The sequence below is a fragment of the Sus scrofa genome, chromosome 1 (assembly GCF_054392235.1).
Source record: "Sus scrofa isolate SSC_HxYL_T2T_F1_AM1 chromosome 1, Sscrofa_HxYL_maternal_Yorkshire_Landrace_v2.0, whole genome shotgun sequence".
Classification (NCBI taxonomy): Eukaryota; Metazoa; Chordata; class Mammalia; order Artiodactyla; family Suidae; genus Sus; species Sus scrofa.
The window spans coordinates 136,209,098-136,227,182 of record NC_139383.1 but is presented as its reverse complement, the minus strand read 5'-3'; the positions used below and the strand labels follow the sequence as shown (position 1 = coordinate 136,227,182).

The 18,085-nt window shown below is 40.0% G+C and overlaps 1 protein-coding gene across 13 annotated transcripts in view; it reads right to left on the bottom strand.

Annotated features, from left to right (window-relative positions):
• SPG11 (SPG11 vesicle trafficking associated, spatacsin) overlaps nucleotides 1-18,085 on the bottom strand; it is a 95,856-nt gene that overhangs the window by 68,585 nt on the left and 9,186 nt on the right. For 9 of the 13 annotated variants that reach the window (XR_014827710.1, XR_014827744.1, NM_001445466.1 and 6 more), the window contains exons 5-11: nucleotides 15,038-15,175; nucleotides 14,394-14,842; nucleotides 12,788-12,933; nucleotides 7,107-7,239; nucleotides 3,913-4,068; nucleotides 3,404-3,579; nucleotides 251-427 (exon numbers count right to left, since the gene is read on the bottom strand). Coding sequence is in view for 10 of the 13 variants with exons in the window: in NM_001445464.1 (NP_001432393.1) it covers nucleotides 251-427; nucleotides 3,404-3,579; nucleotides 3,913-4,068; nucleotides 7,107-7,239; nucleotides 12,788-12,933; nucleotides 14,394-14,842; nucleotides 15,038-15,175 (1,375 nt within the window). In the remaining 3 variants the exon portion in view is untranslated. Of the gene's footprint in view, nucleotides 1-250; nucleotides 428-3,403; nucleotides 3,580-3,912; nucleotides 4,069-7,106; nucleotides 7,240-12,787; nucleotides 12,934-14,393; nucleotides 14,843-15,037; nucleotides 15,176-15,864; nucleotides 15,977-18,085 lie in introns of all 13 variants that reach the window. The other 4 variants (XR_014828005.1, XM_084996893.1, XM_084996845.1 and 1 more) reach the window with 1 other exon arrangement.

Below are 18,085 nucleotides of genomic sequence, written 5' to 3'. Positions count from 1 at the left end.
CAAATCTAATAGACAACAAATGATGGAAATTCCAATCAAAAATCTCTTCAAGAAAGTTCTTAGTAACAAAGAATGTTTCTCAGTTATTATTGTCATTATTGCCTAGTAAAAGCTACATAAATTTTTCACTTTGTGACACAAATGAATACAAATCAATTTTTATATCAACTGGAAATTGTATTAAGTACATACAGAACTTTTACATTAGAGACTTTATGATCAGACTTTATGAACAGATTATGCTACTTACCATATTCTTCAAAAGCTCAGAGGCTTCCTTTACATTGTTCTTTTTCAAACTGTCAAAGACCAAATCTAGGCCTATTTTAATCAACTCCTCAAGTCTTTGAGCAGAATGACTGTTAATCCTGAAGAAAGTTTGTGCCTCTGGTATTTTGTTATTTAAAATGGCATCAGCAATAACTTCCTAGGAAAAGGAAGAAAAACATTTGCTTTTTGAGTTTAATACCTTATTATGATTATTGACATGGGACTTATATATTTACTGGGCATGTCACTAAGGGACTCTCACTGAAAAGCTACTACCAGATTTCATGCAGGATATAAACTGGACTCTGCTCTCCAGGAGCTTTTAACGAAATTTTTTTTTTTTTTTTTTTTTTTTTTTTTTTTTTTTTTTGTCTTTTGTTGTTGTTGTTGTTGCTATTTCTTGGGCCGCTCCCGCAGTATATGGAGGTTCCCAGGCTAGGGGTTGAATCGGAGCTGTAGCCACCGGCCTACGCCAGAGCCACAGCAACGCGGGATCCGAGCCGCGTCTGCAACCTACACCACAGCTCACAGCAACGCCGGATCGTTAACCCACTGAGCAAGGGCAGGGACCGAACCCGCAACCTCATGGTTCCTAGTCGGATTCGTTAACCACTGCGCCACGACGGGAACTCCAAGGAGCTTTTAGACTAATGACGAAATGTAAATAAAGCACTGATTATAGTACTGCATGATAAGGGTGAAGATACAAGTATTCTAGGTTTCCAGAAAGGAGGGTCCAGAAAAGAACATCTAAATAAGAGGAATGGAGTTCCCACTGTGGTACAGTGGAAATGAATCCGACTAGTAACCATGAAGTTGCAGGTATGATTCCTGGCCTCGGTCAGCAGGTTAAGGACCTGGCATTGCCTCGAGCTGTGGTATAGGCTACAGACTCGGCTTGGATCCTGTGCTGTTGTGGCTGGTAGCATAAGCCAGCACCTACAGCTCCGATTCGACCTCTAGCCTGGGAACCTCCATATGCCACAGGTGTGGCCCTGAAAAGCAAAAAAAATAAATAAATAAGAGGGATGAGGGAGTTCCCTGGTGGTCTAGTGATTAAGGAGCCTGCATGTTGTGGGTACAGTCAAAAAGAAAAAAAAAAAAAAACTAAATAAGAGGAATAAAAAAAAAAGGTTTCCTAGTAAAGATGATTGATGAAATAAATAAAAGTTTTACAGACAAGAATTACATACATTTACTGAGAAAAGAATGTCTTCCAAAAAGAGTGAATATTATGTGCAGAGGCATAAAGGCAAGGAACAGTACCAAGCCTTGAAAGAACTCCAAATTACTTAATATAACTGGAGAAAGAGCTAGAGAGAGTAGCAGAAGAGACTTGAAAGAAAAGCAGAGTCTCCACCATAAAGGGTGTTGTGTGTGAGAGATGGGTTTTATCCCAAAACTTAGGATCTTAAAAGCAAGGGTCATTTATATAATAGGAAGAACATCCACACAATCATATGAATGTTTTTAGAGACAGGGTCCACAGCTTTTATCACAGTGGCCTGCAGGAGTTCCCGTCGTGGCACAGCGGAAACAATCCAACTAGGAACCATAAGGTTGCCGATGCAGCTCAGATCTGGCGTTGCTGTGGCTGTGATGTAGGCCCACAGCTATAGCTCCGATTAGACCCCTAGCCTAGGAACCTCCATATGCTGTGGGTGTGGACCTAAAAAAAAAAAAAACAATAAGTAAAAAGAGCAGATGACCATGGATGAGGCCTTGGAGCACATTAAAGGAGGGAAACAGGAAATGAAACCTGTGAAGAAGACTGGAAGAGAGCAGCCTAAAAGAATCGAAGGAAAATCCACTAAGCCACAATGGGAATTCAAACTCTGTATCCAATTTTATTTTATTTCTTTTTTTTTTTTTTTTTTTTTTGGTCTTTTCTAGGGCCGCCCCTGCGGCATATGGAGGTTCCCAGGCTAGGGGTCCAATCGGAGCCACAGCCACAGCAACATCAGATCGGAGCCACGTCTGCGACCTACACCACAGCTCATGGCAATGCCAGATCCTTAATCCACTGAGCGAGGCCAGGGATCGAACCCGAAACCTCATGGTTCCTAGTCCAATTTGTTTCCGTTATGCCACAATTGGAACTCCAAATCCAGTAATTTTTTTTGACTAGAGAATGATTAAGAGACAAAAAAAATGCAGTCATACCAGGTACCTTCTTACCCTTCTACCCCAAGAACAGCAGTCCTACAGACCTCACGGAATCTCAATCTTATCACTTTCAAACCCTATCAATTCTCATTATCTGGGTTAAGCTATTTTGGCTCTTGTCTTTCCAATGTCAACATTCTCTGACTGGTGGAGGAATTCTTCCAGTTCCAAGTCAGAAAGAAGGCATCATATATTAATTTCTACTATAAGAAAGGCAAGTAGATGAGTACAGCAAATTTAACTGGCAAAATATCTTAACTAGAACCTGAGATAGGACTCAAATTGAATATACTTCCAAGCAATAATGTCATAAGATAAAACTTTCCTAAAATCAAATCACCAGGAGTTTCTGCCATGGCACAGTGGAAATGAATCCGACTAGGAACCATGAGGTTCTGGGTTCGATTCCTGGCCTCACTCAGTGGGTTAAGGATCTGGCGTTGCTATTAGCTGTGGTGCAGGTCGCAGATGCAGCTTGGATATGGCATTGCTGTGGCTGCGGTGTAGGCTGGCAGCTATAGCTCTGATTGGACCCCTAGCATGGGAATCTCCATGTGCCACGGCTGCGGCCCTAAAAAGCAAAATAATTAATTAATTTAAAAAAATCAAATCACCAGCAGCAATTTGATTTGTTCAAAGGGCAGGTAGAATGCATTAGTCCAAAGTGCAGGCCCTAAACATTGAAGGAGTGACACTTCACAATGAGTTTGAGGTTGGGTATTTGTCATTGGATCCAAATGGGCAGATCAGGCATAAAAAGGGTGCCTATCTGTGTTCTGTATTAAATAAATGAAACTTATAGACAAATTTGGAGTTGTACCTAGAGATTCAAAAATCTACAAATCCTGAAAACCCTTGTCAAAGATTCTGAATCACAAGGGCACAGATTCTAAATTCTGTTTCTTCTATGTTTTTTTAGATCCTCTGAATCTGGCAAATAAAAGAAGTGACAGTTACTCATATTTACCTCAACGCTGAGTTCCTCCCATATATTGCTCTCCTTTACTTTGGGGACATTTTCTTTTACATCATATTCATCTACAGCATCCGTTAGCTTCCAAGGAAACTTTATCAGGAAGGTTCGAAGTTCATTAATGTAGCTGGTGAAAATGTTCACTCCTTTCTGTAGATGTTCATCTAGCTCTATAGAAAACACCAATGTGCCAGTTTCACATATATATAAATGTGTGTGTGTTTGTGTGTGTGTGTGTAGAGAGAGAATATACCATGAGCTATTACAATGATAAAGAAGTTCACAAAACGGCAAAATTCAAACTCAGTGTTTTCAAGTCAAACAAAATAATCATTGAGCTTTTTCTAATGTACAAGTTATCTCTATGTTCAATTACACACTGACTGTACCCAACCTCCGAAAATGGCACGCTAGCTTATGCCCTCTCACACAACAGGACTACTTATATCTCTGTCCTGACAGAAGAATGGGATAATTACCCACTTCTATGCTGCTGTTCTTACCTTCATTGTGAATAAAAAGCTCCTTTATTTGTTTGTTAAGGAAAGACAGTGTAAGATTAAGCAATTGTTCTGAAAAGTGTTTGCTTTGGGTTTCAGAATCATTTTCTCTAATTGCTGAGCAAAGTAAATCCAATGCTGGTGTCAGCTCTTCCACATCTGAGGAAAAAGAAACAAACATGAAGAACACCAGGACACTCCTAATAAAATTAACCTATTCAAAAATATCACCCTGGTACAACCACTATGGGAAACAGTATGGAGGTACCTCAGAAAATTAAATGTAGAACTACCATATGATCCAGCAATCCCACTCTTGGGCATATATCCAGACAAAACTTTCCCTGAAAAAGATATATGCACCTGTATGTTCACTGCAGCACGATTCACAATAGCCAAGACATGGAAACAATGTTCATCGACAGAGGAATGGATTAAGAAGATGTGGTACTAGAGTTCCCGTCGTGGCTCAGTGGTTAACGAACCCGACTAACATCCGTGAGGACACGGGTTTGATCCCTGGCCTTGCTCAGTGGGTTAAGGAGCTGACTTTGCTGTGAGCTATGGTGTAGGTTGTAGATGTGGCTCAGATTCCTCATTGCTATGCTGTGGTATAGGCCAGTGGCTACAGCTCCAATTAGACCCCTAACCTGGGAACTCCCACATGCTGTAGATGAAGCCATAAAAGACAAAAAAAAAAAAAGATGTGGTATATATACACAATGGAATACTACTCAGCCATAAAAAAAGAACAAAATAATGCCATTTGCAAAAACATGGATGTAACTAGAGACTCATACTAAGAGAAGTCATAAAGAGAAAAACAAATACCCTATGATAACACTTATATCTAGAATCTAATATACAGCACAAATGAACCTTTCCACAGAAAAGTAATGCATGGGAAGTTCCTGTCACGGCACAGCAGAAACAAATCTGACTAGGAACCATGAGGTTGTAGGTTCAATCCCTGGCCTTGCTCAGTGGGTTAAAGATCCGGTGTTGCCATGAGCTGTGGTGTAGGTTGCAGACAACAGCTTGGATCTGGCATTGCTGTGGCTCTGGCGTAGGCCGGCAGCTACAGCTCTGATTTGACCCCTAGCCTGGGAACCTCCATATGTCACAGGTGTGGCCCTAAAAAAAACCAAAAAAACAAAAGTAATGCATGGACTTGGAAAACAGACTTGTGGTTGCCAAGAGGGAGGGGGAGGGAATGGGACTGACAAGGAGCTTGGGGTTAATAGATGAAAACTTTTGCATTTGGAGTGGATAAGCAATGAGATCCTGCTGTATAGTACAGGGAACTTTATCTAGTCACTTGTGATAGAACATGATGGAGGATAATGTGAGAAAAAGAATATGTGTGTGTGTGTGACTGGGTCACTTTGCTGCAGAGTAGAAAATTCACGGAACACTGTAAACCAGCTATAAAGGAAAAAATAAAAATCATTTTAAAATGTATCATTCTGTAATATCTTAAAACATAGGATAAGGACCAATGTCTTCATCTCAAAAAGCTTACAAAAATTTTAGCGACTACTTACTACTAGCCATTATTTACTGGAATTATTAATCACTATGATTTTTCTGACCACTTAATATATTTTAAGTATTGTACTTAGTGTTTTATAAATGCTATTTCACTTGTTCCCTTCAATAACCTGAGAGGTAAGTGTTATGGCCCTCTTTCCACAGATGAGGAAAGTGAGGTTTAGAGAGAATAAATAACTTGTCCAAGCCAATTTGAAAGTAAGTGGCACAGACAAAATTTGAACTTAAGTCTGTCTTATTCCAAAATTATTCTTTTAATCAACGCAGGTGAAAGCAGGGATGTAGGCCCTTGAATCCTCTGCAAAAATATGATTCCTGTTGACCTTAGCTATTAGCCCCACCTCTAGAACAGCATCTATATGAGAATGATGGGAAACACAGGTTTTACCCTGAAAGAGCAGGTAAAGCTAGTCCTATGCTTCTTGTTTCCAGAACCATCCCCACCCTTGAGGGTAGGGCAGTGCAGGTGAGAGTACAGTAAAGAGAAATCCTTGACAACCAAATAGTAGAAGTGAGTTACGACCATGTAACTGCTGACCGAGACCCCCTCAACACCACAAACGAGGCCTTTCTCTACAAATTCAACAGACTTAGAAAAACAAATGGAGCATAAGAAAAGTTAGCATTTCAGAAAGGAGGAGACCAAACTCTGCACTCAAAATAAGAGAATGATTTTTAAAAAGAAAACTTCTAATTCACCTTGTCAGTGAGAACTAACATTACACTGATGGAAAAAGTACGTTGTCATTTTCTCCACCTAGGAGTACAAATTGGTAAAACTTTTCTAGAGGATAATTTATCAAAACATTGAAGAATGTAAACTGTGTGTCTCTTTGACCTGTGAATTTCACATCTAGAAATTAATCCCAATCATTGTATATATGTAAAACTATACATACACACACAGCACTTATGGCACACTGCCAATAATAGTAAAAACTGAAATCAACCTAAATGTGTAATAGGAGTTTCACTGGGTAAATTATGGTACAGCCCATACAATGAACTTCTACGCCACTATATACAAATACTTCTATTATTATCAAGAAAGATGTCCATATTATATTATCGAGTGAAAAAAATGGCAGATTATAAAATTTTATGTACAAATGAAAACATCTTATTATCCTATTCCTCTAAAGAGAGGATTTCCATGACTGCCTGGTCCAGGAATAAAAGTAGAGCTCCCATTTATTAAAAACAAAAGCCACAGTCTTGAAAAGAAGTGCTGGTAATATGATAAAAAAGCAGGAGAGTCAGGCTGAAAATTCTTATAACAAGTCCCAATTCCCAACTCAGCCAGCTGCACTGTCACTAAACATCTCAGACAGTAGCAAGGGTGGAAAATTCTACGAATGAATGTTATTCTCTTTTGGATAAAATTCTCTTGCATTTGAATGTTCATCTCTTCCTTGCATACTAAAAATATAAAGTATAGTGCAAGATATGTACTATAGTATTTAACCCAACATACAACGAGAACACTTATAGATTCTCACAACATTCTTAAGATTCCAGAAAGTATATAAAATGTTATGACTGTGTCCTGACAAGGAAATAACTCATCAGAAAGCACAACAATAATTTGAAGGTGATTAAGAAGGTAAAATGATAAATAAAACTTCAGAAGTATTTATTCTACTTACGTTTTAAATACAAGTGGGATGGAAAGTGATCAAACTGATCAGGTACAGAAGATTTTGAGGATGGATTCAAAAGATTTTCCTTGCTTTTCAAGAAGAAATCTACTGTGTCCAGCTGACGATTTTCTATACCTGCCTGAAATGGGAGAAAATCAGGAAAAAATTACAATAGAAAAAAACACCAGTACAGATTTTTGTTTTTTAAACTTTAGAACTTAATGTGCTGACACGGAAAGAGACACAAGGCTCTCTTATGGTGCAGGAATACCTGAGTTCAAGTGAGAATTCTGACAATGACATTGTGACCTGGGGCAAGTCTCTGTAACCATTCTGAACATCAGTTTCTGCTTCAGCAGAAATAGGAAGTTAGATGAGCAAACACTTCCAGCTCTTACCATTCTGTAATTCTAAAACCCATTCAAAGTTAGTTACCTGGGGAATCATCCTCACAGTTAAGTTATAGTCTTTTTGAATTAAAATGTTAAAGTAGTATAATACAAAGTTAAACTGAAAAAGCAGGCAAAAAATACTCCCATTTTTAATTAGGCATCTAAGGAAAATTTCTATATAGAATATTTAAATATCACAGATACACACACACACACAGAGCTGACCCTTGAACAACTTAGGTTAGGTATGCCAACCCTCTTGTGCAGTGGAAAACCAGCATATAACTTTACCATCATCCCTCTGCATTACAGGTTCCACATTCACATATTCAACAAACTTAGATTGTGTAGTATTTACTATGGAAAAAAAATTATAGAAGTGGACCTGTGTGGCTCAAACCTATTTTAATCAAGGGTCAATTATATGTGTGTTTATAAAATATATCTTTAAATGCCCAGCTGAACTGAAAAGAAAGTGAGAAAAATCTTCAGAAGATAAAAACAAGCAGAAAGATAAACCCAGAAAAGTAAATCTCTAAAGCTAATTGCTACTGCCCAAATGTATCTGCAAATGTCTGATGGTCTGAAGCAGGGGCTGAAAAACAGGAGCCACCAACCAAAAAATCAGCCCCTGCTTGTCTTTGTAAAAGAAGTTTTATAGGAAAACAGTCACAGCTGTTCATTTACATACTGTCAATGGCTAAAATGACGTATCTGAGTAACTATAACAGAAATTTGTCTAGAAAATCTAAAATAGTTATTTCTTGGCCCTTGACAGAAAGTTTGCCACTCCTAGCCTAGAGAAATGTGCCGAAGAATCACCTGGTGAGCTTGTTAAAATGTGGATCGCTGAGCCCTGTCCCCAGAGATTCTGATTCCCTAAATCTAAGGCAGGGCCTAAAAATTTGATAAATTCCCAGGTAGTTGTGATACTGCTGATCTGGGGACCACACTTGAAGAAACAATGAGCTAAAGTTCTGGGTGTTAGGCCAGGCAGGCCGGGTGAGAGGTATTGGTGAGAGTTACTTGACAATCTCCAAAAGAGGATGAACTACAAAAATTACTGCCACTAGATGGAGCCCATAAACAAACTATGCCTTTGCACTGGGTGATGAGATTAAAAAAAACTGAATTACATATGATTAAGTAAGATTGTCAATACTCTTAGGTGATGTATGCTAAAGTGCTTAGGATGAAGAGTTCTCAAGTTTTCGACTTTCAAATAGTTCATGAAAAACAAGAACTACACATACAGTCAAAATAAATGTGGCAAAATGTTAACAGTTGGTGAAGGGCGAAGAGGTAATTTCAAAATAAAACTTTAAAATAGTAATTTTAGAAATAAGAAATATAAAAATTTAAACTAAGTACTCAGTAGATGTATTTAGTACCAGATTAGACATAGCCAAAAAGAGAATTAGTAAATTGAGTGATATAAAGAAATTATCCAAAGACTCAGAGAGATTTTAAGAAATTGAAAAAAGGAGTTCCTGCTATGGTGCAGTGGGCTAAGAATCTGACTGCAGGAGTTCCTACTGTGGGGCAACAGGATCGACTTTGGAACCCTGGGACGCAGGTTTTGTTCCCCGGTCCCACACAGTGGGTTAAGGATCCTGCATTGTTACAGCTGGAGTGTAGGTTGCAACTGCAGCTGGGATCTGATTCCTGAACTCCAAATGCTGTGAGGGCAGTCAAAAAAGGACCGAAAGGGAGTTCCCGTCGTGGCGAAGTGGTTAACAAATCCAACTAGGAACCATGAGGTTGCGGGTTCAATCCCTGCCCTTGCTCAGTGGTTTAAGGATCCGGCGTTGCCATGACCTGTGGTGTAGGTTGCAGACGTGGCTTGGATCCCTCGTTGCTGCGGCTCTGGCGTAGGCCAGTGGCTACAGCTCCGATTCCACCCCTAGCCTGGGAACCTCCATATGCCCCGGGAGCGGCCCAAAGAAATAGCAAAAAGACAAAAAAAAAAAAAAAAAAAAAATCTGACTGCAGCGGCTCAGGTTGCTGCGGAGGCTTGGGTTTGATCCATCCAAGGGCAGTGGGTTAAAGGATCTAGCGTTACTGCCACTCTGGCTCAGATTCAATTTCTGCCCCAGGAACTTCCATATGCTGTAAGTGTGCCCATTAAAAAAAGAGAGAGAGAGAAAGAGAAATTGAGGAAAGTAGGAAAATTCTAACAACTTCTGATAAAAGCACCATTGTGACAACTAGAAAATACACATTCAGTTTTCAGGCACATGGAACATTTTATAAAAACTGAGTACTTTATAGGCTATAAGTGACTCTCAACAAATTTGCTCATCTGTATTTGAGAGGAGACTAAGGCCAAAACTACCATGCTGTAATACCACACCAATGCTGTAATTAAACTCACCACAGGCACACACAATGTACAAAGGCAGAGGCTTCACAGTAGCACTGCCTGAGTTCAAGTCCTGGCACTACTACTTACTGTCCAAGTATATCTGAATTAGAATTCCTAACCTCTGTGTTCCCTCATCTATAGACTGGAAATAAATAACAGTATTTACCCATTGGTTGATAAAAAAATTAATAATACTCAATTATTAAGAATATTTAGGAAAAGTAACTATAGGGAAAAAAACCTAAGAGTAAGCATCATTATTTCTGGATAATAGATTTATAAGACACTAATTTTATTTTTGCCCCATTACTCAAATTTTCTACAATAATATTTTACAGAACATAAAGGTAAGCTTTTCAACAAATGATCCTGGAACAACTGAATATCCACATACAAAAGAATGAGATTGGGTCCCTTCCACTTACCACACACAAAAATTAATCAAAATGCATCAAAGATCTAAATGTTAGCGCTAAAATTCTTTTAAAGAGTAAATCTTCATGACCTCACAATAGGCACTAATTTCTTACATATGACACCAAAAGAACAAGTGACACACACACACACACACACAACCCAGGTAAGCCAATTTCATTAAAATTAAAAATTTTTGTGCTTCAAAGGATACCATCAAAATGGAAATGGGACTTCCCATTGTGGCTCAGCAGTAATGAAACTGACTAGTATCCACGAGGATGTGGGTTCAATTCCTGGACTCACTAAGTGGATTAATGATCTGGGCTGGCCTTGTGCTATGGTGTAGGTCACAGATGAGGCTTGGATCCTGCTGTGGCTGTGGTATAGGCTGGCAGCAGCAGCTCTAATTCAACCCTTAACCTGGGAACTTCCATAAGCTGGAGGTTTGGCCCTAAAAAGGAAAAAAAAAGGAGCGGGTGTAAATAGACAGAATTTGCTTGTGGCAAAGCAGGTTAAGGATCCAGCACTGTCACTGCAGTGGTTCAGGTTGCTTCTGTGGTGCAGCTTCCCCATGCCATGGGTATGGACCGGGGAAAAAAAGAAAAAAGAAAGATAAAAAGACAACCCATAGGAGTTCCCGTCATGGCTCAGTGGTTAACGAATCCGACTAAGAACCATGAGGTTGCGGGTTCGATCCCTGGCCTTGCTCAGTGGGTTAAGGATCACCACTATGAGCTGTGGTGTAGGTTGCAGACATGGCTCAGATCCCGTGTTGCTGTGGCTCTGGCGTAGGCTTGGCAGCTACAGCTCCAATTAGACCCCTAGCCTGGGAACCTCCATATGCCACGGGCATGGCCCTAGAAAAGGCAAAAAGACAAAAAAAAAAAAAGACATCCCATAGAACAGGAGAAAATATTTGCAAATCATATATCTCATAAGGGTCTAGTATCCAGAATATATAAAGTACTCTTAGAACGCAACAATAAAGACAAATAACCCAATTACACATAAGACAAAGAATTTAAGAAGACATTTTTCCAAATGGCCAGTAAGCATATGAAAGTTGAACACATGAGTCACTAGGAAAATGCAAGTCAAAATCACAATGAGATACCACTTCAATTTGACTTTACAGATAAAAGGATGGCCATGGTTAAAAAAAAAAAAAAAAATGGACAGTAACAAGTACCGGTGAGGATATGGAGCTATAAGAACTCCCATATATTGCTGCTGGCAGGAATGTAAAATAGTGCAACCACTGTGGAAAAGTTTAATGGTTCTTCAAAAAGTTAAATGACTTTGTAATTCCACTGCCAGGTATATACCAGAAAGAAATGAAAACAGATGGTGACACAAAAACTAGAACACCGCTGTTCACAGAAGGATAATTCATGATAGCCAAAAGGGAAACGCCATCAATGAAAGAAGCCAGTCATGAAAAGACCAATATTTTATAATTCCATTGAACTGAAATGTACAGAATAGGCAAATACAGAGACAGAAAAATCAGTGTTTGGAAATTATGAAGATTTGGGAATGACTGCTAATACATGTGCTGTTTCTCTTTTGGGGTGATAAAAATGTTCTGGAATTTGATAGTGGGAATGGTTTTATAACTCCAAACATACTAAAAACCACTGAGTTGTACATTAGATGGACAAATTTTACAGTTTGTGACTTGCATCTCAATAAAGCTGTTATTAAAAAAACAGACTGGCAGAATAGGTTTGAAATTTGTTGGCAATGGCTCAGGTTGATGCAGAGGTATAGGTTCACTCCCCAGCCCAGCACAGTGGGTTAAAGGATCCAGCATTGATGCAGCTGCAGCTCAGATTCAATCCCTGGCTTGGGAACTTTGATATGCTGTGGGAACTGGGTTTTAAAAACAAAACAAAACAGACTGGCACCCAACATTATTAACTTCCAGTTTTCTACCTTTCATGCCTGTGTGGTATAGGACAAAGTGCCCAACTTTGATTCTAGCTCCTGCCTTATTAGTATGGCTGTGGGCCACTCACTCAACCATTCTGAACCTTAGGTTTTTCATCTGTAAAATGAAATGAATAAAAACTACCCAACCCATCTCATGTGATTATTTTAGGATAATTTAGAGAATGAATAGAAAAGAGTGTTTATGAACTATAAAATGCCATATAAATTCAGGTTATGTCACTACTACAGCTGGGTTAGAAGAGTAGGAACAGTAAAGTAGGAATAAGAGCTGTCCATAGCTTATTTCCACGTTATTTATTCTCATCAGCTTATTTTTGCCTCCATGTATTAAAATATTTTGTCTTAAATAGTGTTTATTATGATCTTAGATCTTTTAAAGCCAAAAAGGGTAAACTGCTAAGCAGAATTAGGATAATGAAATAGCCAAAACTAAGAAAATGGATGGGTAGAGACTACAGATCTTTCACTGCTAGGTTAGATGAATTTTCTAAATTTTTAATCAAATGAGAGTAGATAACAAAATAATCAAGCAAAGTTCTACAGACATTTAAATCTGTTACCTCTAGGGCATGTATGGGGATGGAGCACCTCCCCCAACCATTGAGATGGCAAAGTGAGTCCACAGTGCTGGCACTTCCATGGATCATTAGTCTATTTAAAAACTCCTCCTGAGTCAAACCAAACAAAACCAGAGAGAGTCCATTTTCTGTAAGAGAAACCAAAGTTTGCTTTGATAAATTGTTAGGACTTAGGCTTTAGGATTATAATAGGAATTAATTTCTAATTACTCAATACTTCACCACTGTAATTACAAATATATTATTGAATACCAGTAACAAATATGACCTTAATTAAAAAATTCACCATAATTTTTCAAAGAATGTTATTTTTTAGACACTAACCACAAGGCAAATTCTCCTAAGAGCAATGCATCCTATTAAATAATACAACTGTACTATCTTCCACAATCAATACCTGGAACCTTTAACTATTTACCAAGATACCACATTTCTGATTTACTAAAAGAAAACAAGTAATAGCATGCTCTCAACACACAGAAAAATATGATTACTAAAGTGGGGGAGTTCCTGTTGTGGCTCAGTGGTTAACGAATCCAACTGGGAACCACGAGGTTGCAGGATCCCTGGCCTTGCTCAATGGGTTAAAGATCCAGCATTGCTGTGAGCTGTGGTGTATGTCACAGACGTGGCTTGGATCCCGCATTGCTGCGCTTGTGGCACAGACTGGCAGCAACAGCTCCGATTAGACCCCTAGCCTGGGAACCTCCATATGCCGTGGGTTCGGCCCTAGAAAAGACAAAACAAAACAAAAAAAACCTGTGATACTGAAGAAGAAACACATGGTTAGTTCTATGAGAACACTCAGTACCTTTATAGGAGATTATGACATATATGCTAAACCAATATATACCTGACATACCAAACCCAAATGCCTACAAGGGCTAAGCAGGTGGGAAGAGTAGTGCAAGAAAACCTAACCTGAAAGAAAGTGGCCCATCTAAGAACACTGAAATCCAGCTCTAATCCATAAATTACTGTGCAGGAATGGGGCTAAGGGTGCCAAATCTTCTAATTTTTCAGTAACAACTGGAAATCTAGATTTTGTGTGAAATCCTCTAATTTTACATGTTTATAATAAATAAAATTGTTTTAAAAACTCTATGAAGTGCAAGCCAAGCAAAATAAATTTGAGTTCATACATAGCTCACGAGCTGCCAACTTACAACATTTATGTGAAGTGACTGAAGTCCCATGAAAGACTCCCTGGGTTAAAACCAGCCTACCTTACTCTTAAACACTTTCTGACTCAGTATTTCAGCATTCAGCTGAGCAGAAATGAAATGAACTTAATTACAAACTGAACATCTCAGGGAGCTCTCTTGTACCACACCAGGTTAAGAATCCGGTGTTGTCACTGTAGCGTCTTGGGTCCAATCCCTGGCCTGGGAACTTCCACATGTCAAGGGTGCGGCCAAAAAAAAAAAAAAAATCCGAGACAACATCACTGAGACTAACACCAAATTATCTCCATAAAAGGCTATGCTTAGAGGAACCAGAAGGCACTACCACCACCTGGTCAGCAGAGGTAAAATAGATGAGACCACCTCTCCACAATGAATCTCAATCTGATACAAGATGTTCTCACCTGTTAAAACAAGGCACAGTTGCTGGCTTCCACTGCTGTCTACAGGAATACATCTTTTACCCAGGGAAAAGTACTGCATGCCCTGGGTCTCCAAATCCCATAGGGCAATGGTACAGCCTGTCCTTTCCACCGCCCAAGTAAACAGTGCAGTAAAGCCTGTCACAGACACACATGTAAGCTCAAAGGGTTCCTCCTGTTCACTGATGCGCATTCTTTTCCATGATCTTCCTGGATCAACGGTCTTGGAAGGACCTTTCTGTGGAAAATTATACTGGCTGTGCATTACATTCTGCAGAATGAAGGACCAGCTTGGCACACAGGTACGGTGGTCACCAGATTCAGTGGACTCCAAATGCAAAATATCCTGGAACCATGGAGCACAACAGTAATCTTCCAGCCTAGAGCTCTTTATTGTTTCATTCAGTGATGACAGCTGGGCTTTCCAAGACCTGGAAGATAGGGCAGAACTGCAGAATTCCCATCTGTCACACTAAAAGGAACTAAGTAAAATATGAAACCAAGCAAAAGTGCACTGAAGAATATAAAAGCGTCTACCTCTGTAAAGACTTTGAGTGAAAAGATACAGTGTCAGCAAGACAAATAATGGAAATAATAAAGTCAATCCAAAAAGGAGGCTTCTGTACCTATCGACTTGGAAGGAAAACTTGGTCAATTTCATGTTGTACTCAGAATTAACAGGATCATCTTCATCTATCCCCTTAGGGCCTTCAATAGGAATGTCTTCTAGAGTTCTTTCACATAATAGGTGTCCTGGGTGTTGCCTATATTTAAAAATAATAGCCACAGTAAAAAATGATGATCAACCCCAAATCTGTGTTATTACTGCCCCTGTTAAAAATAGAGGGGGGTGGAGTTCCCGTCATGGCACAGTGGTTAACGAATCCAACTAAGAACAATGAGGTTGTGGGTTCGATCCCTGCCCTTGCTCAGTGGGTTAACGATCCAGCATTGCCGTGAGCTGTGGTGTAGGTTGCAGACGCGGCTCGGATCCCACGTTGCTGTGGCTCTGGAGTAGGCTGGCAGCTACAGCTCCGATTAGACCCCTAGCCTGGGAACTTTCATATGCCGCGGGAAGCAGCCCAAGAAATGACAAAAAGACAAAAAAAAAAAAAAAAAAAAAAAATAGAGGGGGGTATGGGGCGGAGGTGTCGGCGTAGAAAGGTAGAAAGTATACAGACAATAAGTTTTCCTGACTCCGACTCCTATTCTCCATTGTTCAAGGCATAGCAATGGAAGGCAGAGTGATACAAAGTCAACCTTAAATTGTGATTCATTTGTAACTATGTGTGGAGATCAATGTTAACTAGATTGATTATAGTAATCATTTCACAATATACCCATATACGTGTGTACTTGAAACTAATATAATTTTATATGTCAATTATATATCAATATTTAAAAATTTGACCCTTAGGGGAATTTAAGTTTAGGAAGAAATTAAAACTTCTACCTAGGGAGTTCCCATGGTGGTGCAGCAGAAACGAATCCAACTAGTATCCATGAGGAAGTGGGTTCAATCCCTGGCCTTGCTCAGTGGATTAAGGATCCAGTGTTGCCGTGCACTGTGGTATAGATCGCAGACATAGTTCGGATCTGGTATTCCTGTGGCTATGGCGTAGGCCAGCAGCTGCAACTCTGATTTTACCCCAGCCTGGGAATTTTCATACGCCTCACATTTGGCCCTAAAAAGCACACACAAAAAAAACCCCAAAACAAACCAAAAAACTTTTACCTAAACTAATATATTTGAGACTTCCAACAACCTCATGAGGTAAAATAAGCTTCTTTTGAAGATATGGGAAACTGAGGCTCAGAGAAACAGTGGAACTGGATTTGAACCAGGTAAAGGTGATCATAAGCCCAGGCTCTTAATCACTCACCATACCACCCCGACAAATAAGACTGAGGCTGAGACCACGGGAATGCATAAGAATTAGGAAGACAAAGTATGAGTGCAGGTGTAGATGAAGAGATGGCTGTCACATATCAGAAGCATAAAGAAGGCTATGGTGGCAAAAGATAGTCAATGAGAAGCAACATGGTGAGGGATGACCTTGGCAGGGGACAGATGGGGCTAGGCTTCAAGACTTTTAGCTTGGATCTTGGGAGAGAAAGAAGCTAAAGAAGGGTTTTAAGCAAAGAAGCCATATGATCAGACACAGAAGAGCAGCTGTGGGGAGAATGGGATGCACGTAAGCCCCCTGAGCACTTAAATGATAAACCTTTGACCCTTTCAGCAATTTGAAGGGAACAGATTGACATACATTTGTCAAGGAGATGACGAAAAGAAGTTAGAGATGGCCAGGTGACAGTGAGAAAAGACACCCTGTCCCCCAATGTTCAGACCTGGCCGTCCTCTAATAAGATATGCATTTTAACATCACCCCTCTGCCTACTCCACAGAGGATGGATTTGACGGGGGGAGAACAGCTATGAGGAGAGTAATTACAAGGCTGTTAGGCTAGTTCAAGTAAGCGAGGACAGCAGCACGGACCAGTGATGGCAGAGGAGTTAAGACAAGTGGACAGATTCCAGAAAGACTCAGGAGACAGAACGGCTAGGACCTGGTGATTAACTGGACGTGGACCTAATACTCAAAAGAGGCTGGAGATGTAGATAAGAGAGGAAACAGAAACCAGTCCCTGAGGATGAGGGGAGGAATGGGATCCAGAGCACACACAGAGGGATGGACCTTCATGGGAGGAGGGAACCCTTTCATTGCAAGAGGACGGAAGATGGAGAAGATGAGTGCAGGACGGGGTGTGGGGGGGATTTGCAATTTCCTGTGAGAAACTGAAAGGGCTCCCTTTAGATGGGTTCCACTTCTTTCATAAAGTAGGAGGTAAACTGAAAGGAAAGAGATGAACAGAGGTTCGAGGAAAATGGAGGTTTAATACCACTGTTGTAAAGAATGGACTCATGAAAAGTCATTGTAAAATTTCCAGGCAACATGAGAGACCGCAGAAGGTAGCGAGTGTGAACTTAGAGTGGTCCCCATTTTCCTTTCTGGTTCTCTCACAGATGTGCAGTTGCTTGGGTGCAGGGAATGAGAAGGCAGAATAAAAGAAAAGGATTTGTCAGACCAAGTGCTACCACAGGGCAGGAGCAAGAGTTTAGGGCACATGCAAGAAAGTGACTGAAATGACGGGTCACAGAATCTATGCTGCCAAGGGAGGGACATGAAAACAGGACCCCCTCCTGTCTTCTCTTGTGAACTCAAAGGACTGGGATTCCAATGACACCAGATGACAGAAGTGGGGGTACTTGGGTAAGCAAGCTCTAAAGCTGGAGCAACTGTGGCCAGATTGGGGTGTGCAGAACAGTGATTCATGGCAGGAGCAGTTTCACATAATGACAAAGCCCAGGGTATAACTATGGGAAAGGACAGCTAAGGTAAACTAGACGGAAAAGTCACTGACAGTGAACTGAATGAACAAACCATGAGGAACTTACAGGGAGCTTACAAACTCCATAGGAAACATACACACACACACACACACACAATCAGAGAAACAAGAACACCCAATGAAGTGCCAAACTGTAGTTCAAAGCAGAGGTGCTCGAGAAGTCTGAAGGGGAGAATCATAAAATGAGCAGAAATGTACAAACGGAAGAAATTTTAATAAGGAATAACTTTACGAGAGAGGTGGAACTCAGAGCATGGACAGGAC